Source organism: Salmo salar, chromosome 06 (genome assembly GCF_965601325.2).
Source record: "Salmo salar chromosome 06, fSalSal1, whole genome shotgun sequence".
NCBI classification, from domain to species: Eukaryota; Metazoa; Chordata; class Actinopteri; order Salmoniformes; family Salmonidae; genus Salmo; species Salmo salar.
Genome location: NC_138296.1, coordinates 25,202,501 through 25,226,393, shown reverse-complemented (window position 1 = coordinate 25,226,393; position 23,893 = coordinate 25,202,501). Strand labels below are relative to the sequence as shown.

General features: G+C 43.5%; 1 protein-coding gene and 1 non-coding gene across 2 annotated transcripts in view; one reads left to right on the top strand and one right to left on the bottom strand.

Moving 5' to 3' along the window:
- LOC106606667 (serine/threonine-protein kinase LMTK2) overlaps positions 1 to 23,893 on the top strand; it is a 60,094-nt gene that overhangs the window by 8,498 nt on the left and 27,703 nt on the right. The window contains exons 2-6 of the mRNA XM_045719967.2: positions 15,974 to 16,107; positions 17,130 to 17,283; positions 21,999 to 22,075; positions 22,701 to 22,819; positions 23,247 to 23,334. Of these exons, the coding sequence (XP_045575923.2) occupies positions 15,974 to 16,107; positions 17,130 to 17,283; positions 21,999 to 22,075; positions 22,701 to 22,819; positions 23,247 to 23,334 (572 nt within the window). The remainder of the gene's footprint in view (positions 1 to 15,973; positions 16,108 to 17,129; positions 17,284 to 21,998; positions 22,076 to 22,700; positions 22,820 to 23,246; positions 23,335 to 23,893) is intronic.
- trnaa-agc (transfer RNA alanine (anticodon AGC)) lies at positions 16,928 to 17,003 on the bottom strand. Its single transcript has one exon. It is a non-coding gene; the product is annotated as a tRNA-Ala (tRNA).

Sequence of the window (23,893 nt, the reverse complement as noted above, 5' to 3'; positions counted from 1 at the left end):
CGATGTGCGCAGGGCTGAAGTTTCGGATAAAATGATTCTCCCGCCTGTAGGTTCGTTCAAACATGTCAAACGTTGTAAAACATTAATCTTCAGGGCCTGTAACACCAAGAGAGCCAATAAGATTCGAGGGGGATGATTTAATTGTCTTTCAAACCGTTTCCAAAGGTGGGGGTAGACATGGCCGCCGGCGTCATAATGGTGATGGCCCATCCCCTGTGACCAATTTCCAAAGAGTCTCATTCACTGAGTTTCGACTGTATAAGGCTCAAACCACTGTGAAAAGACTGGCGACATCTAGTGGAAGCAATAGGAAGTGCTCACTGAACCATGGTTAACGGTGTGATTTATAGGGAAAGATGAGAAGTCGAGTCCACAATTCTGAATTCCACTTCCTGTTTCAATCGGTCTCGGGGTTTTGACTGCCATTTGAGTTCTGTTATACTCACAGACACCATTCAAACAGTTTTAGAAACTTTAGGGTGTTTTCTATCCATATATAATAAGTATATGCATGCCCTAGCTTCTGAGTTTGATTAGTAGGCCGTTGAAAATGGGAACGATTTTTTTTCAAAATGCGCTGTGGCGCCCCCTATCCTAGGGTATCCTCAACCTTGCATTGTGCTTTCCTAAAGCACTGGACTCACTGACAATGGCTAGGCTATGAGTAGCAATATGGGGAAAGGTGAATGGTGTGTGTGTTGCATTCTAGTGATGCCCATGTAGGCTAATATGTAACCTCAAACATTCCATTATCAGCACAGGTGAATCATTCACCTTGTTTTAGTTTTATTACGTTGTTTTAGTTTTATTACAGTTCACCACACAACGTACAGTAAGATGTGGAGCAATATTGGGTGCAGCATTGGTTTTACTGATGGAGACAAGAAAACTGCTAAAATGAACTCCTATGGTTTGCACAAAACAATTTAAGCAACATTGATCTTGTTCCACGAGGGGATTGAATGTCTCTGCTGTAACCAAGAAGCTTGATCTAGACACGTAGTTAGCCAATTAGCAAACCAAATGCATAGCTGGAGCCCTGAGCTAGAGGTCTTCACAGCTCCAAAAAGTTGGACCCATTCCAAAATGGACCTGGGGCTTTCCCACCCGGACCTGATATGCATAAATATATTTTAAATATAGAGACCCATTCCGAATAAACCCATGGACAACTAGATCTGTTTCTTATAGACCTGGTCAGATCCAGACCCGGTTCGATCAGTTCTGAGTGAGGGATGCAGCAGAAAAGTATTTTCTTTTTTTTCCAAAGCTACTTTATTAACTGGAGTTGATTAAGTGCGAGGGGGGGGAGAGAGGTGCCGCTCTAGCAGGTGAGGGAGGGGCCGTTCTGTGAGGGAGTGAAGCAGAGAGGATGGAGACGAGATAATTTGCGTACAGGTGGATCCGTGAAGATCTCTACCCTGAACTGGATACAATTTATTTGACACATCTTAGATTTATTATAGTTATACTTACCTTCGTTATAAGCGGTGGCGTAACACGCACCCCCGCAGCCCGCCCGAAGCAGTATTGAAAGTCATATCCGTCGTTATTTCAAAATACCCCGGTATACGGTTTGAAGGGATTATCGCCCAAGCCTATACCGTTCATGGCTATTCAACAGACCGGACTACCCAGCACACCATGCCACAATCTGTACCCACCCCTTTTTTTATTTTAATTTAACCTTTAACTAGGCAAGTCAGTTAAGAACAAATTCAACAAAAGGCCTCCTGCGGGGACGGGGGCTGGGATTAAAAATAAAATAAAAATATAGGCCAAAACACACATCACAACAAGAGATGCAACACTACATAGAGACCTAAGACAACAGAACTTGTGAGCAAAACATTTCAACTGTGCCCCTCTTGACAGCAGAGAGAGAACTAACATTTCAGTTTCTTGGTAATTTTTTGCATGGGATAGCCTTCATTTCTCAGAACAAGAATAGACTGACGAGTTTCAGAAGAAAGTTCTTTGTTTCAGGCCATTTTGAGCCTGTAATCGAACCCACAAATGCTGATGCTCCAGATACTCAACTAGTCTAAAGAAGGCCAGTTTTATTTTTACCTTTATTTAACTAGGCAAGTCAGATAAGAACAAATTCTTATTTTCAATGACAGCCTAGAAACAGTGGTTAACTGCCTTGTTCAGGAGCAGAACAACAGTTTTTTTACCTTGTCAGCTCGGGGATTCGATCTTGCAACCTTCCGGTTACTAGTCCAACGCTCTAACCACTAGGCTACCTGCTTCCCCATAATTGCTTCTGTAATCAGGACAACAGTTTTCAGCTGTGCTAACGTAATTGCAAAATGATTTTCTAATGATCACGCCTATGTAGATATTCCATAAAAAATCTGCCGTTTCCAGCTACAATAGTCATTTACAACATTAACAATGTCTACACTGTATTTCGGATTAGTTTGATGTTATTTTAATGGACAAAAAATGAGCTTTTCTTTCAAAAACAAGGACATTTCTAAGTGAGCCCAAACTTTTGAATGTGTGTGAGACAGTTTTTTTTGGGGGGGGGGGGGGAATCCACAGGCATACAAAAAGGTGTGATGCCTTTTGCCCCTCCCTGCTCTGTCCCAATCAGAAATGTTCTCCCTGTAGGCCTAGGACTGTGGCCGTGCTGGCCCTGGCCTTCCACCCCACTGAGCACTGATTTACTCCCCGTAGATAACCTGGGGCGCTAGGGGGATCCTACAGCTGCCTTTACAATTATCCTCTACTCACCAATGTTTTTGGAGCTACGCCTGGGGTTTTAGTCAGGCTTTGCTCAACTGCTACTATGTCACAGGCGTTTAAAATTGAGAGATGTTTAAATTTCACTTCAGTTTACAACCAATTACATGGGGTGACCAGAGTAGGCTACATTTAAGAGCTATTGTTATGGTCCCTGCACAACACTGAACAGCTTTACAAAGCTACACGTTTAAAGTGGTGTATTCATTTTTTATACATTGACACAATAACAATGTTTTTAGCTTGGCTGGCAGGTTATGTGCTGTAGCCAACCATGTGATTGCAATCGTTGTCATGCCATAGCCTACATGTTACATGCATGTTCCTTTGGCATGATGCCAGAGCAGACTTGCACACATTGACAGCAAATGTTTTCTTTCTTTAATGGAAGTTGGCTAGGTCTGTTTTGCATCAGTGAAATTGTACATAGAGAAGCCCCACCTACACTGAGTCATGCTTCTGTGTATCTAGTTGGGAGAGGATCACCCCACCAATTTCTCTGTGCAACACACCGGCCTCTCATTGATGGCCAATAATGACAACTAATGAAAAAGCCAAGAGTTATTGTGACAGGGTAGGAACCAAAGTGTTTGTTAGTGTTTCCTAACGGACCCTATAACCTTTGGCTACATGTAGCTAACATATTCATGCTTCGCCAATTAAAATTTTATTTAGTAGGCCTACACCATCACTGGTATCAGGCTGTATTAGCTAGCTATGTTTGCTCTCACTCTGATTCATTTATTAGCTAGCTAATGATTAGCATTAGTGGCTAACAAGATTTAGCCGCGACTTGCTAAGAAAAGACAAACTAGCTGTTTGCAGACAATAAAAACAAACTAGTAGTATAATTGTATTACACTTGTGGATTTATATTAAGAAGCAAAGTGGAAAAACAGCATTGTTGTCATCAACATCGGGGTGTGGCTAGGTCTCTGTAGAAAGCGGCATGTAGAGCGAGAGGGAGATGGGGAGCGGAGAGAGACGACTCAAGTAGACGTTACACAAGGGAGAGTAGTGTATCACATTTAACAAACCAAACATTGAAACACTTTCATAGAAGATAAAGTAAAAACCCAAACCGGTCCGTGTAGCAGGACTGGTATATAGTAAAATACGGTACACCACCCAGCCCTAATAGGACATATGGCAACAGGTGTCAGTCTTTGTTTCACAAGTCTTTTGTAATTATTTAGGTATAGCCTTTCCATATTGTCTATGCAGTACAAATAGTACGCATACAGGCAAATAGATTGCGATTGAGCCTAAAACATGAATGTGCATAATGTATTGTCCTATTTAGTCTTGATGTTATAATGGAGGTTCTTAGGATGTGGTGCACTCCTTCCAAACAAATGATCATACTTGTACCATGATGACATCGGGAGAGCAGGGGACCTGTCATCAAGGGAGATGTCATTTGTTGTGAAGTAAATCTGATCTAAATGGGAAATGGCCTAGGTTAACATCATGCATGGTCTGGTGGTCACACTAACCTAAGTGGTTTGATGCATTGCCTTGTTGTGCAGTATGTCACATGACAATAGTTGGGTTGGGCTACTTCACCATAGACTGATTGCGATGTAGGCCTAAAGCAGACAAAACCATCCTCTTTAGTGCAGGAACCCAAATCATGTTGCGTCATCAGCTGTAGGGACTGAGTGCATTGGAGAGATATACCCCCTGTGAAAATGGGTCAGCCCCTCTGTGTGAACAAAGATCACTAAAATATGCAGGGAACCGAAATAAGATCTGGCAGCTCCCTGCGTACGGGACTACGGGCCCTACTGAGAAGCAGTTGAATAATTTTGCGGCGCTGCCAAGTCATAATATAAACCCATGACTCTAAGGCTAACGGAGGGAGAGCTGATCCCTACGCTGCCGCCAGTGTAGCACTGCCTGGGCTCTCTCTCTGCTTCTGTCATCACACGCGTACAGCAGGCCAGGGAGACATACACGGCCTGGAACCCCCTAAAGCGTATGTGGGTGGTTGCACTGACTGGCTGTAGTTTGTGGGTGACACACCACACCAAACATGCTCACCGTAAGGATTTTGTGATAGTGGATTAGACATGGGGGAAGACATTTTATGGGCTAATATTAAACAAGCCGTACTTGGGCTTCCAATAATGTAATCACACTTTGAACCTTAAGTCAAGGTGTAGGCCCCTGACTCTGATTGGTTAGACTGTAAACCAGGAAGGAGAAAATAGTTTGAAACATTCCTTGACATAATTAAACAACTGTTTTTGTTCTGGTTTATCATTAGCCAACGTGGTGTTTTAAAGGGGAATTCAGACCCCTTGACTTTCTCCACAATCTTTTAATGTTACAGCCTTATTCTAAAATTGATTAAATTGTCCTGCCCCCACCCATCTACACACAATACCCCATAATGACAAAGAAATAAAGGGAACACTTAAACAACACATCCTAGATCTGAATGAAAGAAATAATCTTATTAAATACTTGTTTCTCTACATAGTTGAATGTGCTGACAACAAAATCACACAAAAATAATCAATGGAAATCCAATTTATCAACCCATGGAGGTCTGGATTTGGAGTCACACTCAAAATTAAAGTGAAAAACCACACTACAGGCTGATCCAACTTTGATGTAATGTCCTTAAAACAAGTCAAAATGAGGCTCAGTAGTGTGTGTGGCCTCCACGTGCCTGTATGACCTCCCTACAACACCTGGGCATGCTCCTGATGAGGTGGCGGATGGTCTCCTGAGGGATCTCCTCCCAGACCTGGACTAAAGCATCCGCCAACTCCTGGACAGTCTGTGGTGCAACGTGGCGTTGGTGGATGGAGCGAGACATGATGTCCCAGATGTGCTCAATTGGATTCAGGTCTGGGGAACAGTCCATAGCAGTCCATAGCATCAATGCCTTCCTCTTGCAGGAACTGCTGACACACTCCAGCCACATGAGGTCTAGCATTGTCTTGCATTAGGAGAAACCCAGGGCCAAGCGCATCAGCATATGGTCTCGCAAGGGGTCTGAGGATCTCATCTCGGTACCTAATGGCAGTCAGGCTACCTCTGGCGAGCACATGGAGGGCTGTGCGTCCCCCCCAAAGAAATGCCACCCCACACCATGACTGACCCACCGCCAAACCGGTCATGCTGGGGGATGTTGCAGGCAGCAGAACGTTCTCCACAGCGTCTCCAGACTCTGTCACGTCTGTCACATGTGCTCAGTGTGAACCTGCTTTCATCTGTGAAGAGCACAGGGCGCCAGTGGCGAATTTGCCAATCTTGGTGTTCTCTGGCAAATGCCAAACGTCCTGCACGGTGTTGGGCTGTAAGCACAACCCCCACCTGTGGACGTCGGGCCCTCATACCACCCTCATGGAGTCTGTTTCTGACCGTTTGAGCAGACACATGCACATTTGTGGCCTGCTGGAGGTCATTTTGCGGGGCTCTGGCAGTGCTTCTCCTGCTCCTCCTTGCACAAAGGCAAAGGTAGCGGTCCTGCTGCTGGGTTGTTGCCCTCCTACGGCCTCCTCCACATCTCCTGATGTACTGGCCTGTCTCCTGGTAGCGCCTCCATGCTCTGGACACTACGCTGACAGACACAGCAAACCTTCTTGCCACAGCTCGCATTGATGTGCCATCCTGGATGAGCTGCACTACCTGAGCCACTTGTGTGGGTTGTAGACTCCGTCTCATGCTACCACTAGAGTGAAAGCACCGCCAGCATTCAAAAGTGACCAAAACATCAGCCAGGAAGCATAGGAACTGAGAAGTGGTCTGTGGTCCCCACCTGCAGAACCACTCCTTTATTGGGGGTGTCTTGCTAATTGCCTATAATTTCCACCTGTTGTCTATTCCATTTGCACAACAGCATGTGAAATTTATTGTCAATCAGTGTTGCTTCCTAAGTGGACAGTTTGATTTCACAGAAGTGTGATTGACTTGGAGTTACATTGTGTTGTTTAAGTGTTCCCTTTATTTTTTGAGCAGTGTATATATATTCAGATCCTTTACTCTGTACTTTGTTGAAGCACCTTTGGCAGTGATTACAGCCTCGAGTTGTCTTGGGTGTGATGCTACAAGCTTGGCACACCTGTATTTGTGGAGTTTCTCCCATTTACTCTCTACAGATACTCTCTGCAGATCCTCTCAAGCTCTGTCAGGTTGGATGGGGATGGTCACTGCTCAGATATTTTCAGGTCTCTCCAGAGATGTTAGATCGGGTTCAAGTCCGGTCTCTGGCTGGGCACTCAAGGACATTCAGAGATTTGTCCTGAAGCCACTCCTGCATTGTCTTGGCAATGTACTAAGGTTCCTTGTCCTGTTAGGTGAACCTTCGCCCTAGTCTGAGAACCTGCTCCAGAGCACTCAGGACTTCATCAAGGATCTCTGTACTTTGCTTTGTTCATCTTTTCAGTCCCTGCCGCTGAAAACATCCCTACAGCATGATGCTGCCACCACCATGCTTCACCGTAGGGATGGTTCCACGTGTCCTCCAGATGTGACGCTTGTCATTCAAGCCAACGAGTTCAATCTTGGTTTCATCAGACCAGATAATCTTGTTTTTATGGTCAGTCCTTTAGGTGCCTTTTGGCAAACTCCAAGCGGCCTGTCATGTGCCTTTTAGTGAGGAGTGGCTTCCGTCAGACTAGAAAACAGACTATGGTTACTGTCAGAGAACCTTGATGACGTTCTTGAGTGAGGCAGCCAAATTCTGGTGTTTCCAAAGGTTAATGACTGAAATTAAATAGCAAGAAACAGTCTAAAAGAGTTCAGCTTTGTTTGGTTGATCTTTCTCACCATTCATCAATTCTAGTCACTCTGATTTTGCGCACGCAATGCGTAGCCTGGTCCCAGATCGGTTTGTGCTATCATGCCACTGGAGTTGACATGATAACGCAAACAGATCTGGGACAAGGCTAAGAAAAGGTCAGCATTGCCTTTTACAGATTCTCCAGAACAAACCTCTCTTCTGCAGCGCCCTTCTCCTCCAGCCCTAGCAGTTAGGCTACACCTTTTCCTCTCACTTCACTGCACTGACTAGCCTACAAACGGTATTTGTCAGGTGGGGGAAACACTTGTTTTTGACCTATACTCAGGATGTATGTAGATGTAGAGCAACATCACCAGGACCACTGTTTGGATGGCAGGCCCCTGAATCTTTTATTCACCGTTCATAAATGTTTCACTGCGTGGCTGTCTTTTAGCACTGTACCACAAATGTGTCTTTCTCTCTGTGGAATATATAAGACACATTCAGTTGTTTTGTGCAGTGTGGAAAATCACTGTCACTGACCGACAGAGTGGTGTTCTTCTGTAAGCTATTTTGTATGTAGCTACGACTCTCAACTCCGGTGGGACCACTGGGGTTCGGACTGGAGTGTCACCTCTTGTTTCTGTGACCTATAAAGGTGAGGTTAGATAGGAAGAGGCTGTGTTTGTTGATAGGCCTGCGTGCAGTCGTGCACTGCTAGAGCTACTAGCTTCCTGTGCCAGGCTCATGCCATGCTAGATCTGAGAGGAAATTGTCAATAGACACTGCCCAGGAGGTTTATGACTAGGTGACGTCAATAGTCTGTGGCTCACTCAATGTCCTTGTCACATGCAGAAGGAAAGGAAGCCACTCAAGACAGCATCTGTAGATCGGATTGGTACCTGACCACTGCCTCCGCCTCTGTCATTCACAACTACAGTGGTTCTCCAACTGGAGTGCCGGCAAAACGCAACAAGATGAATCTGAAGCTTAAACCAATCTATTGTCAATGGCTTTGTAACTGAGATGCCTTTGCTTTTTCATGTGCTTTCAGTTGTAAATGAAAGTGTAGTGAACAAGATTACACATTTACTAGAAGTGAAGTTATGTCATTTCTATTAGCAATGTATACTGAACAAAAATATAAAGGCAACATTCAACAATTTCAAAGATTTTACTGAGGTAAAGTTCAGTTAAGGAAATCGGTCAATTGAAATCAATTTATTAGGCCGTAATCTATGGATTTCACATGACTGGGAATACAGAGTCAGTATCTGGTGTGACCACCATTTGCCTCATGCAGCGCGACACATCTCCTTTGCATAGTTAGTTGATCAGGTTGTTGATTGTGGCCTTTGGAATGTTGGCCCACTCCTCTTCAATGGCTGTGTGAATTTGCTGGATATTGTCAGGAACTGGAACATGCTCAATTGGTGACATGTCTGATCAATGCAGGCCATGGAAGAACTGGGACATTCTCAGCTCCAGGAATTGTGTACAGTCCTTGCGACATGGGGTCGTGCATTATCATGCTGAAACATGAGGTAATGGTGGCGGATGGATAGCACGGCAATGGGCCTCAGGATCTTGTCACGGGATCTCTGTGCATTCAAATTGCCATCGATAAAATGCAATTGTGTTCATTGTCTGTAGCTTATGCCTGCCCATAACATAACCCCACCATGGGGCACTCTGTTCACAACGTTGATATCATCAAACCACTCGCCCACATGACACCATACACGCTGTCTGCCATCTGCCCAGTATAGCTGAAACCGGGTTTCATCTGTGAAGAGCACCCTTCTCCAGCGTGCCAGTGGCCATCGACGGTGAGCATTTTCCCACTGAAGTTGTTTACGACGCCGAACTGCAGTGAAGTGAACACCATGGTGAGGACAACGAGCACGCAGATGAGATTCCTTGAGACGGTTTCTGACCATTTGTGCAGAAGTTCTTCGGTTGTGCAAACTCAGTTTCATCAGCTGTCCGGGTGGCTGGTTTCAGATGATCCTGCAGTTAAAGAAGCCGGATGTGGAGGTCCTGTGCTGGTGTGGGGTTATGTGGCCTGCTGTTGTGAGAAAGGTTGGATTTACTGCCAAATTCCCTAAAACAACATTGGAAGCGGCTTATGGTAGAAATTCATATTCAATTCTCGGGAAATAGTTATGGTGGACATTCCTGCAGTCGGCATGCCAATTGCAAGCTCCCTCAACTTGAGTCATCTGTGGCATTGTGTTGTGACAACTGCAAATGTTAGTGGCCTTTTATCGTCCCCAGTACAAGGTGCACCTGTGTAATGATCATGCTGTTTATCAGTTTCTTGATATGCCACACCTGTTGGATGGATTATCTTGGCAAAGAAGAAATGCTTACTAACGGATGTAAACACATTTTTTGAGAAATAAGCTTTTTGTGCCCTTGAAACATTTATGGACTCTTATTTCAGCTCATTAAACATGGGACCAACTCTCCACATGTTGCATTTTAATTTCTGTTCATTATAAAATGCTTCACTTCCAGACTGTTTGACAAATAAGCTTACACAGTCGCTTCAGAGTGGAAGGACACAGTAAACAAACACTGATTTGCGTACAACTCACGCCCAGTGTTTGCATGTTTCTGTTTTGCCTGTGGTTTAGTCTACTTGCATTGATACAAGGTGCCCTTAACACATGCCTGTAGGCCTACTGGGCAATTACATGGTAACTGAATTATGCGTTGACTCAGATTTTTCACTTCAAACAAAAACCATTGAGTTCAAAGTTTAACAAACCATACAACTCTATGCACAAGGACTACTTTGAACAATTTTACACAGAGCATTAAAAAAAACACTGCAAAAGCTGTGCAGATGCAAAGTTTGGTAACAATTACGGTAAAACGTCCAGTTTTTTTATGCGACCACGTTGTCCAAAACCCTGTTAAATATCTGATCAGAATTTAGATTCAAAGACGTCTGCAGAAAGACTGGGGTGTCAGCTATGACATGACACCTTGAGTTTGAAAACATGCATATTGGTTATTGAAGAAGTAGATGTACATCTAGTAATTGAATTACAGTATAGGAATTACATCATGGGTCCCTGATCTGTAGTATACAGAAATGCATAATTATGGATTTCATTCTCTTCATGGTTGATAGGTACACAAAGGTAGAAATATGTATTTGGGTGTTATTCTACACATTGGCTATTGTAATGAACTCTGTCCCCAAACAACACCATTTGGTTGATCCAGACCAAATCTGAACCAATCAGACGTCTGTTTCAGAAGTTTGGACATCACAGTAGAGATCAGAGTTTTTAGCTCGGTACAGTTCTGTACTGTCCAAACTTGTGAAACATAGACATCTATGATTGGTTTAGATTTGGTCCGGTCAGGGCGAACTGACCAAATTTCAACTACTTTTCAACGTCCATGGACGTCCGGTGTCGGTCGGTGCTCAGTGGGTGAGGATGCTTGTTACAGTAAATGGAAACTGGGTAGGTGGTAGATATCAGTAAGAGCGGTAGAGGGAGCATGGAGGGAGGGGTTGTGCAGACTTTTCAGAACTGCTATGAGCTGAACATAACAGTATACCAGTGGAAGGGAGGACAGTAGCAGGAGACCCTATGAGCTGAACATAACAGTATTCCAGGTGAAAGGAGGACAGTAGCAGGTGACCCTATGAGCTGAACATAACAGTATTCCAGGTGAAAGGAGGACAGTAGCAGGTGACCCGAACATAACAGTATTCCAGGTGAAAGGAGGACAGTAGCAGGTGACCCTATGAGCTGAACATAACAGTATTCCAGGTGAAAGGAGGACAGTAGCAGGAGACCCTATGAGCTGAACATAACAGTATTCCAGGTGAAAGGAGGACAGTAGCAGGTGACCCTATGAGCTGAACATAACAGTATTCCAGGTGAAAGGAGGACAGTAGCAGGTGACCCTATGAGCTGAACATAACAGTATGCCAGTTGAAAGGAGGACAGTTGCAGGTGACCCTATGAGCTGAACATAACAGTATGCCAGTGTAAGGCAGGTGACCCAACTGGTTTGTGACTACTGATTTCCCATTGTAGCCAATCGAATTGCGGTAATTCCGTTACTGATATTTCGGTAATTACGTTAGCGATTTGGTACCAGAATTAGGAATTTTAATAACTAAACTTCTTTGGGCTCAAATCCCGTTAACCCCTCTGGGATATGTGGGACACCTCGCCAACAGCCAGTGAAATTGCAGGGCGCCAAATTCAAACAACAGAAATATCATAATTAAAATTCCTCATACATACAAGTATTATACACCATTTTAAAGATAAACGTCTTGTTAATCCAGCCACAGTGTCTGATTTCAAAAAGGCTTTACGGTTAAAGCACACCATGCGATTATGTTAGAAAAAAAACCATACAGCCATTTTCCAACCATGAGAGGTGTCACAAAAGTCAGAAATAGCGTTAAAATTAATCACTTACCTTTGATCTTCATCTGATGGCACTTTAATGGCACTCCCAGGTCTCCATGTTAGACGACAAATGTTCGTTTTGTTCGATAAAGTAAATCTTTATGTCCAAATACCTCCTATTTGTTCGCGTTTATTCCAGTAATCTAAATGCACAAGGCGCGCTCACAAGTCCAGACGAAAAGTCAAAAAAGTTCCATTATAGTTCGTAGAAACATGTCAAATGATGTATATAATCAATCTTTAGGATGTTTTTATCATAAATCTTCAATAATATTCCAACCGGACAGTTCCTTTGCCTTTAGAAAGGAAAGGGAACGGAGCTCGCACGATAAACAACTCAAGGCTTTCAGCCAGACCCCTGGTTCAAACAGCTCTTATTCGCTCCCCTTTCACAGTAGAGGCCTGAAACAACGTTCTAAAGACTGTTGACATCTAGTGGAAGCCTTAGTGCAATCTGACCCCATAGACACAGTATATTTGATAGGCAATCACTTAAATCCAACCAGGAAGTTGTTTTTTTTCTCTCTGGTTTTTGCCTGCCATATGAATTCTGTTATACTCACAGACATTATTTTAACAGTTTTGGAAACTTTAGTGTTTTCTATCCAAATCTACTAATTATATGCATATTCTAGCTTCTGGGCCTGAGTAGCAGGCAGTTTACTCTGGGCACCTTATTCATCCAAGCTACTCAATACTGCCCCCCGTTCCCAAAGAAGTTCACGGGATCGATTTGACAACATCCGGTGAAATGGCAGAGCGCCAAATTAAAAAAAAATATATAAAAAAGATTTAACTTTCATACATTCACAAGTGCAATACACCAAATTAAAGCTGAACTTCTTGTTAATCTAGCCACCCTGTCAGATTTTAAAAAGGCTTTACGGCGAAAGCAAACCATGCGATAATCTGAGGACAGCGCCCAGCATACCAACACATGAAAATCAGATTTCAACCCACTAGGCGCGACACAAAAGTCAGAAATAACGATTTAATTCATGCCTTACCTTTGAAGAACTTCTTCTGTTGGCACTCCAATATGTCCCATAAACATAACAAATGGTCCTTTTGTTCGATTAATTCCGTCGTTATTTCTCCAAAATGTCAATTTATTTGGCGTGTTTGATTAAAAAAAACACCGGTTCCAACTCGCGCAACATGACTACAAAATATCTTATAAGTTACCTGTATTCTTGATCCAAACATTTCAAACAACTTTCCTAATACAACTTTTTTTTTTTTTTTTACGTAAATAATCGATTAAAGACGGGATAAACTGTGTTCAATACCGGAGGAAAATAAAGAAAGCACGTTCCAGGTCGTGCGCATCAAAACATTAGAGTGCACTCGGCTGGACCCTTGTTCTGAACTGCCGTACTTCTTCATTTCTCTAAAGAAAAACATCAACCAATTTCTAAAGACTGTTGACATCTAGTGGAAGCTATAGGAACTGCAAGCATATTTCTATTAAAATGGGCTTACCATAGAAAACTAATGGAAAACAGATTGACCTAAAAAAAAAAATCCCTGGATGGATTGTGCTCGGGGTTTCACCTGCCAAATCAGTTCTGTTATACTCAGATATTATTCAAATAGTTTTAGAAACTTTTCTATCCAAATCTACCAATTATATGCATATCCTAGCTTCCGGGCCTAAGTAGCAGGCAGTTTACTTTAGGCACACATTTCATCCGGACATGAAAATAGCGCCCCCAAGCCTAGAGAAGTTAATAATGAATAACCAAACTTGATATAAGTAAAACACTAACTAATTGGTAGGTTTACCTTTACTTGTTACAAATGCAAACTTTCATTATCCTCATGAGAGAGAGAAATTTGAAAATATCGTAAAGGTATGTAGGTTTTTTGTAACAAAATTACAAGGCAATGTTTCTTAAACTTAAAGAAGGAAAATAATTTGTGAAACTAAATGTGTTAATATTAGTTGGCAGGGGTCTTTAATGATTGTGTTTAGTTGTATTTCTATTACCTTTTTAAGACTTCTGGTAGATGTTGTCTTAAGACCCATTTTCCATCTTCTTGCCCAGAAACCAAAGCCTTTGCTTATTCCAAATTTTTAGGATGGAAAATGGTTCAAACATTTTATAAATGCCTTAATATCTCAGAAATATAGACTCTTAGCGTTCATTTGACACCCAATTTGACATTCTCCTAAGAACTTCACATGTTGGTGCTCATGGGTCCTTTACGTGGAGATGCTCTACTACTACGACAACACTCTCTGTCAACATAAGACATTCAGTAGTTGTGGGTTAGGCCTATCTTGGAAATCACTTATTTTAGCAGGCTAGTCTTAATTGGTTGTAATTCTTCCTTTTGAAAAGGCTACTGTTGGTGCCGATAGATGGAGAGGGTATGTATTGGTTTCCACAGAGACTGGCTGCTGCTAGTGCTGGTAGCCTATAGCTAAGCCTACTGGAGTATCAGTTGCAGCGCGGTGAAGTGAACCTAAAATTATGGCTGACACATTGAATCATATCTAATGCTCCCCAAGGCGCTGCACTGATGAGTCTGACTGGCCTGATTGAGTGCTCTGTGTACGGCAGCACCAGTTGTTTGACCACAGTGATGCTACTAGGGTTTCTGTTGGCCAGCTCTCCCAGGCTATTTCCTCTGGCTTATTAAAGCTCTAGGGCTCACTTCATTTAAAATAGTAGTGTGTAGTTAAACACAGAACTATGACAATCCTACCTAAACTAAGTGCATAGGCTATCCATTGTCAAAATTTCCTCAATGTACTGATGTAAAAGGACCGGAGAGGTGAAGGCAAAATACCCAGTAGGCATCCCCCATATTGCTTTCACCTGTCCTGTGTATATAGTGCTATATCATCATGACAGGTAGGCGTTGAGGAGATGATGAAGCCACTTCAGGATATTGACATGCAGTGAGACAGGAGTATCTGACACAGGGCTGGGGCAGCAGTCAGTCAGTCAGAGGGTAGCCTGTATTCCAGATAGAATGTGTGGAGAATCAGATTACTGACATAGGATCATTATCTAGGCCTGTATCTGGGCTCTCGAGTGGCGCAGCTGTCTAAGGCACTGCATCTCAGTGCTAGAGGCGTCACTACAGTCCCTGGTTCGAATCCAGTCGGTATCACATCCCACCGTGATTGGGAGTCCCATAGGGCGGCGCACAATTGGCCCAGCGTCGTCCGGGTTTGTCCCGGGTAGGCCCTCCATTGTAAATAAGAATTTGTTCTTAATTGACTTGCCTAGTTCAATAAAGGTTACATTTAAAACATTTACATTTAAATCATTTTTTAAATTTAACCTTTAACTATCATGCTGGTGTGGTACTGGTTACTGAGATTGTAAACACTTCTTATATGATAGTGCAGATCTGTATCTGGCCTAGATGAAGTGTAGCAGGGATGAATGAGTTGGAGTGTCCGTAGTCGATTGTGAGTGGTTTGCTGTGTAAACATGTATTTTTGGGAGGAGGAGGATGGTGGTGGTGGTGGTGATGGGGTCAGTCAGTCCAGCCTCTGTTGATAGGGCTGTGGTGACAGAATGGTGAGGGGGTGGAGAGAGGATCTTGTCAGCACACTTGACATCTGAACTGCTGGCCCAGCATCCAACACGTTTTACTGCTCTGTGTGGACCCTGTCAGCCAGTTGATGTACTAATGGGAAGGAGTGTGAGTGGGGGAGGGTTCAAGATGGCAATGAAATGGTAAAAGAGAAATGGACCTCTCAAGCCTCAGCTTGTTCTGGCCTCTGAGTTGTAGAACGTGACACCAGAAACAGGATATGATCATTATAAGGAAACACCTAGGCCTATATGAATACCAGTCATCACAATTGAATGTATATTTAGCTTTTTTTGTTCATGTCCATTACTGGCGAGGAACACCAGCCTATCAAATAGAGGCATATCTGTGCTTGCAGCGCTGCATAACACTGTTCACTGTCCCAGTGGCATGTACAATACTTGTTCTTGATACAGCTTGAACTTTTGAGCTGCTCAGCACATCGCTGTATGGCATAACTAATATTCTTTGACCTGTCTGTTTTCAGAGGAGACTGCAGGTGGCCAGCCGTCTGTCTCTCTACACCTCTCTGTGGTTGTGTCACTGACTGCCCTGCTGGCCCTGGTGGCCCTGCTGGTGAACTGTGTGACTTGCTGCAAGGAGCGGGAGGTCAATTTCAAGGTGAGACTCAGGCACCTGACAACAACACGTAGTAGGCTTTAGTCAATGTCGGGACATTCTGTGCATATCTAATTTGCTCCAAAAGGGAAGCTAAATAAAGTAATGGTGGCCTAATTTACACAGACCTGTCTTGCAGTACTCTGTAGGCCACTGAATTCAATTATTATTTTTAAATTGGACCGTTATTTAACTAGACAAGTCAGTTAAGAACAAATTCTTATTTACAATAATGACCTACCGGGGAACAGTGGGTTAACTGCCTTGTTTGGTTCACAGGCAGAACGTCAGATTTTTACCTTGTCAGCTCGGGGATTCGATCCAGCAACCTTTCGGTTACTGGTCCAACGCTCTAACCACTAGGCTACCTGCCATGACCCAGGATTTTAGAACCCTTGCTTTGAGATATTGGCTATGATTAATGTAATGAGTTAAAGGGATAGTTCACCCAAATTAAAAAAGGACATTGGTTTCCTAAGCAGTCTATGGTCAATGTATGACAAAGTAAATCCATGCTTTGGTTTAGTTTCCCTGGCACTGTTTCCAAATGCTAACGTTTTAGCATTTGTGGCACAAATCCAAATCCCATTCAAGTCATGGGACTGATATTAGCATTTTTCTCACATGTCCAAGTAATTCAAAAGTATCTCAAATAAATGTTAGTCACTCAGATGATGTGACCATGATGCGCAAAAAAAATGCTAATATGATAATTCTGTTTTGGTCAAATTCAAGGATTAAACATTTTACATTTTAGTCATTTAGCAGACGCTCTTATCCAGAGCGACTTACAGTAGTGAATGCATACATTTCTTTTTGTGCTGGCCCCCCGTGGGAATCGAACCCACAACCCTGGCGTTGCTTACACCATGCTCTACCAATTGAGCTACAGGGAAGGCATGTTAATTTGACTCATCTCGCTCTGCCTCATCCATATGTAACACACATACAATTATAACTTACACTGGTGTCAGAAGTGGGATCCCTGTGTTTGGTGAACACCGTTGTACTATTGTGTTTTTCAGGAGTTTGAGGACAATTTTGAGGATGAGATTGACTTCACCCCTCCAGCTGAAGACACTCCCTCCATGCAGTCCCCTGCTGAGGTGTACACCCTGGCAGTGCCCCCTGTGGCCCTGCCTGGACCCCCCCACCTGGAGACACCCCCCCGCATCTCAGGTCAGGGGTCAGACACCCTTACTTTCTTTAGATGCATAGTCCTACCAGTACACTACACATAGGACCAAGATTTTTTTTTATCCTGACCCTTTGCCATAACTTGGCATACAGTATCCAGGGTTGTTTTTATTAGGCACAAATCCAACTGAAACAGGAAGGGACTTCCTGGAAATGCACATAAGAAATGCAACCTTTTTATTTCCCGTTGCGAAACTTTTTCAAATGTTTTCTGTCGCATGCCGGAATGAATGTGACCCAGCAGGTATACTGTATCAGTCAGCTGGAGTTGATACCGTCATCATTCCCTTTGGACTTTCTCCTCTGCTTTTTACAGGTTGATTGGGATGAGTCTTGTCCTTGAGGCAGAGTAGAGCAGTTTCCGCTAGATGAACCAGACGCAGAGTAAAAATGAATAAAAACAAAAATGTGCTTTTTGGTTGTAATTTAAGGTTACGGTTAGGCATAAGGTTTGCTGTGTGGTTAGGGTTAATAACATTTTATGACTTTGTGGCTGTGCAAGCTAGTGACCACCCTGCGGAGCTGCCTCGAGTACATGAGTCATCCCAATAAATGCCAACCTGCCTGCTTTTTTTATACTTTAATTGGGACACTGTCATGCACTGCCTAGAGGCAACAACACATCTAATGATCTGGCAGCCTATATCCCTGGGTTTACTACTCTCTCCACACATGACCAAGACCTCTGGTTCTACTGAAGCAGTATGTCAGCCCTGCTTCCAGCCAGTGACATTATAGTGGGTTTATAGTCTGTAAACGTCGTCACATGCTCCTTTGAAGTAGACATAAAAGCTCAACTTTGTATTTATGTCATTCTCTTAGTAGGAGTCTTTTCTCGTATGCAGTGTGATAGCCTTTGAGCTGTGCCAGTCAGTCATTGCATAACAAGGCTGTGCTACATTCTCAGTAGCTCCCCCTTGGGTAGTGGACAGGTGCTAGTCTCCAAACACTCCCGGATGCTGTTGTATCAGGCACACACGATGTTGTGAGAGCGCATCATTCGCTTTCGGTTCATTGCATAGGGCCAGAGCTTATGTCTTTGTACTTATTATTGATTTGTGACTTAATTTGATGGCTAGATGTGATCACTCCATTTAAAGGGGCCCTTTGAAAAAGAAAATGTTCAGCCCGCTGAGATCAAGATTAGGTCCACAACTGATGCAAAAACATGACTGCATTATCGCACAAATGCTGTTTCTGTCTGGGGAGTAGGTCAAATCCTTGTAATTTTATCATGTACTATTGTAAAGGATTTATTCAAATGCTTAGCCAGATTATTTTAGTCTCTAAGAGTACCCCCACTGATTCATATGAAGACAGGATAGGGCCAAATCTGTCTGAGGTGCATATAGGCCGAGGGTTTATATTCTACTTCCTGGCCCGTAATACATTCGACGCTCTAAATTAACATTTTTTTTATTGGTAGCAGTGGCCCTCTCAACTCAAAAACGTTAGGAAGCACCACATTAAATTTAAGAGCACCAGAAAATAAGATTTTTTAAATTGATTGAGATACAGCCTATATTTACAGCCTACACTGTAAAGACATTAGTTTATTCTAAAAGCTAAAATGTTGATGAATACCTGTCATTGAAATTACAAAGTCATTTGTAGAATAATTAGTTTTTTCTACGTTGTGTAAAACCAGTACATTTAATTGTACACTGTCTCTTTAAAAATGGCCCATTTGCGATGATGACATGCAAGAGATCTGTCGTTCATTCATTGGTATGATCATTGATCTCCTGAAGAAGCTATCCCTTTTCCTTTCTTTCTGTGCCACAAAATGTTTGGATATACTGGTAGGGCTCCTGAGTGGCGCAGCGGTCTGAGGCACTGCATCTCAGGCATCACTACAGTCCCTGGTTCGAATCCAGGCTGTATCACATCCGGCAGTGATTGGGAGTCCCATAGGGTGGCGCACAATTGGCCCAGCGTCGTTCGGGTTTGGCCGGTGTAGGCCGTCATTGTAAATAAGAATTTGTTCATAACTGACTTGCCTAGTTAAAATTTTTTTTTTTTTTTAAGTTACCAGGTTGTTAGCTAGCTCGCCAATGAGGTGACATGACTGAACAAAGTATAACCAAATTGCAAGTGAATAGTTTTACAATGGTATGGTTTGAATGTAAAATGTGGTTCCCGCTATAGGAAGATAGAAATGTTTAGGCGGTAATATCGGTCAGATCTTTTGACATTGTTGGGCTACAAGCAAGCAGTTTTTTTGCTGTAGTAATGGTGCAACCATGACGCTATCAAATCAGGTTTGTTTTCTCCAGGGTACTCAGAAACAACGGTACAGCGAACCCTTATCATTAGGCTACAACAATTATTATCTGGGTGATCTTTTCCTAGTCGCACAGTGCTCCCAAAATAACATCTCTGGCCGCACAAAAAAATTGTTTGTCGCATATGCGACCAAATTAGTTTCACTTTAGAGCTCTGAATACTTTTGATGTTAAGTCCCCTGAACAAGGTTTGTTGACCTGATTTGTGTGGGCAACCCTTGCATAACTTCTGTGTTGGTTTAGTTGGCTAACTTGGCTCAGTGAAGCCACATCCGCGGGCTGTTCTCCTCATGTACTGTAAGACATTTCTAAGTAGATTCAGTGGCATGTGACAGAAATATCCAATGGTCAGTATTTCTTTCTGTACTAGTTCCATATGGGCCCTGTGTAAGGTCAAAGGTTAGCCACAGTTTACATGCTCAGGCTTCATACAGTGAGGGGAAAAAAGTATTTGATCCCCTGCTGATTTTGTACGTTTGCCCACTGACAAGAAATCATCAGTCTATAATTTTAATGGTAGGTTTATTTGAACAGTGAGAGACAGAATAACAACAACAAAAAATCCAGAAAAACACATATCAAAAATGTTATAAATTGATTTGCATTTTGATGAGGGTAATAAGTATTTTACCCCCTCTCAATCAGAAAGATTTCTGGCTCCCAGGGAGTGCTCCTAACCGCAGCTTGTTACCTGTATAAAAGACACCTGTCCACAGAAGCAATCAATCAATCAGATTCCAAACTCTCCACCATGGCCAAGACCAAAGAGCTCTCCAAGGATGTCAGGGACAAGATTGTAGACCTACACAAGGCTGGAATGGGCTACAAGACCATCGCCAAGCAGCTTGGTGAGAAGGTGACAACAGTTGGTGCGATTATTCGCAAATGGAAGAAACCCAAAAGAACTGTCAATCTCCCTCGGCCTGGGGCTCCATGCAAGATCTCACCTCGCGGGGTTGCAATGATCATGAGAACGGTGAGGAATCAGCCCAGAACTACACGGGAGGATCTTGTCAATGATCTCAAGGCAGCTGGGACCATAGTCACCAAGAAAACAATTGGTAACACGCTACGCCGTGAAGGACTGAAATCCTGCACCGCCCACAAGGTCCCCCTGCTCCAGAAAGCACATGTACATGCCCGTCTGAAGTTTGCCAATGAACATCTGAATGATTCAGAGGACAACTGGTGAAAGTGTTGTGGTCAGATGAGACCAAAATGGAGCTCTTTGGCATCAACTCGCCGTGTTTGGAGGAGGAGGAATGCTGCCTATGACCCCAAGAACACCATCCCCACCGTCAAACATGGAGGTGGAAACATTATGCTTTGGTGTTTTTCTGCTAAGGGGACAGGACAACTTCACTGCATCAAAGGGACGATGGACTGTGCCATGTACCGTCAAATCTTGGGTGAGAACCTCCTTCCCTCAGCCAGGGCATTGAAAATGGGTTGTGGATGGGTATTCCAGCATGACAATGGCCCAAAACACACGGCCAAGGCAACAAAGGCGTGTCTCAAGAAGAAGCACATTAAGGTCCTGGAGTGGCCTAGCCAGTCTCCAGACCTTAATCCCATAGAAAATCTGTGGAGGGAGCTGAAGGTTCGAGTTGCCAAACGTCAGCCTCGAAACCTTAATGACTTGGAGAAGATCTGCAAAGAGGAGTGGGACAAAATCCCTCCTGAGATGTGTGCAAACCTGGTGGCCAACTACAAGAAACGTCTGACCTCTGTGATTGCCAACAAGGGTTTTGCCACCAAGTACTAAGTCATGTTTTGCAGAGGGGTCAAATACTTATTTCCCTCATTAAAATGTAAATCATTTAATAATATTTTTGACATGCGTTTTTCTGGATTTGTTTGTAGTTATTCTGTCTCTCACTGTTCAAATAAACCTACCATTAAAATTATAGACTGATCATTTCTTTGTCAGTGGGCAAACGTACAAAATCAGCAGGGGATCAAATACTTTTTTCCCTCACTGTATGGGAAGGAACTAGATTAACATCTTTATGTATGAAGCTTTTGTTTAAACACTCCTGTGCCTTTTTCCTGGGTATCCATAATGTGTAACACTACTGTTGTTTTTCCATTAGTAAATACAGCCAGAACATATCCTGGCCTGAGCATCTGATCTGAATAGAATCCTGCTACTGTGTTTAGATAACTGACAACACAACTGCTCCAGTATTCTGAATTGATTGAACTCATGCCCTGGCTGCATCTCTTCAGAGAGGAAAAACAATACAGATGAACATTTGATTTCATGCAACAGCCTAGTTAAATAAATAGAAAAAACAAACAGGTGCCATTGTGTCACCATGGTTTGGTCTGGGACCAGAATGCTGTGTACTACGACATACCTGCAGATCACACACACTAACTCTGGGTTCTTTTTTTTGTTGGCCACCGCAGTGGGTTCCACTGGCTCTCAGGTGGTCCGTCACAGTCTCAGCTACATCCAGGAGATTGGGAACGGCTGGTTTGGCAAGGTAAGACATTTCTTCCTGAGAAGGTTGCAAAATTCTGTTAACTTTCCCAAAATTCCAACCCTACTCCAGATTCTTTAGTCAGTTGTCTCCAGTAGCCTGTACAGTGTGTTTGACAGGGAGCGAGTATTTCACCCGGGGTTGAATTTTGGTGTACGTAATAAAAGCAGACAGCTGCTCACTTAGTCACAGTTGAAGCTCATCTTTAATGATATAACATGGTAAATATGAGCAGAGTAGCCCCTTCACCACCTGGCAGTGTTCTATGTTGTGATTCCTCTGCCGTCTCTCCATGGCTCCCCTGGCCTTGACCCATCCTGTAGCTACACCCCCCCATCCTGTAGCTTCATCCCGTAGCTACACCCCCATCCCCTAGCTACACCCCCCCATCCCGTAGCTACACCCCCATCCCGTCGCTACATCTCCTAGCTACACCCTCCCCTAGCTACATCCATCCCCTAGCTACATACCCCCCTCATCCCCTAGCTACATCCCCACCATCCTGCCCTTGTTTTCAGAAAGACCTGCCTTCCTGCCCTGCCTTTCTGCAGACTACCAGTGTTTTGGCTCGACCCATGCTTCCTGTGTGTTTCCTTCCCCGCACTCTAACCTGTGTGTGTGTGTCCAGGTCCTCCTCAGTGAGATCTACACAGACCCGGGTGGGGCCAAGGTGGTGGTCAAGGAGCTGAAGGCTAACGCAAGTGCCATGGAGCAGAATGACTTCCTGCAGCACGGAGACCCTTACAGGTGAGCTACTGGCATGTCTGCTGGGAGAGGCTGAAAAGGGGCATTTTGGCCATTTATTATATTGTCATGGCAATATCAGGGTCATTTTCAGGTTTTCAGGACAATTTTGCCAAAGGCCCAGTTCCAACAATAAGCTAAACGGAACACACCAGATTAAATTAGAAAATACATTATAGCAAGAATCTAAATAACAGTGTAACAGATCTGTCAGTACTTGAATAAAGTAACTTAGGTATTATAATGACAGCTACACCTCACTTCTCCTAGTAGAGCAGCACCCTCTGCCTTCTAACTTGGACACTGCAGTGTTCTTATTTCACTAGTCTTTAGTAACAGAATGGGACTGGAAGAGAGCTGTAGTCCTCCAGTATTCACATCAGTGATCTAGACTACAGTAGATTGTCTTAACCGGTGTTTCTCTTCATAGAGTTCTGGTGCACCCTAACATTCTGCAGTGTCTGGGCCAGTGTGTGGAGGCTATCCCCTTCCTGCTGGTCTTTGAGTACTGCGAGCTGGTGAGTGTCCTCATTTACTGTGCAACCCAGAGTTTACTATCATTTATGATCGTATGAGTCAATATACAGTACCTATTATAGTTTATCAGTGAAGCCTTTTAAAAGTCAAAACATCAGAACATGTTTTGGATGGATCCCACAGCTGCCACCAAATGATATGTCAACTTGCCAGGCATTTTTCCTAACTCATGATCAGCGTGGAAGGGAGTAATTAGACCATCCTGTCGGTCTGACTGTGGTAAGCTCTGCTTGTGGGCAGCTTAGACTCCAGTTCCAATGCCATCCAATAAGTAGACATCATTTAGTCTCCCAATCACCTGGCCTTACAAGCCCCCCCCCCCCCCCCTGTTTAGCCGTGCATCTTAAATTAGCTTGCCTATCCGTCTTGGGTTATTGGGGAGCCGCACTCCGTCAATGCTGTCCATCATGGCCTGATTTATCTAGTGTTTTTCTTGATCTATTCTGGGCCCTTCTTGCCCCTGTGCCTGCCCAGGACCAGAGAGCTGCATAGCAGCAGGTTTCATCAGGGACCCGTCTCAGCTCACATTCCCTCACTCAA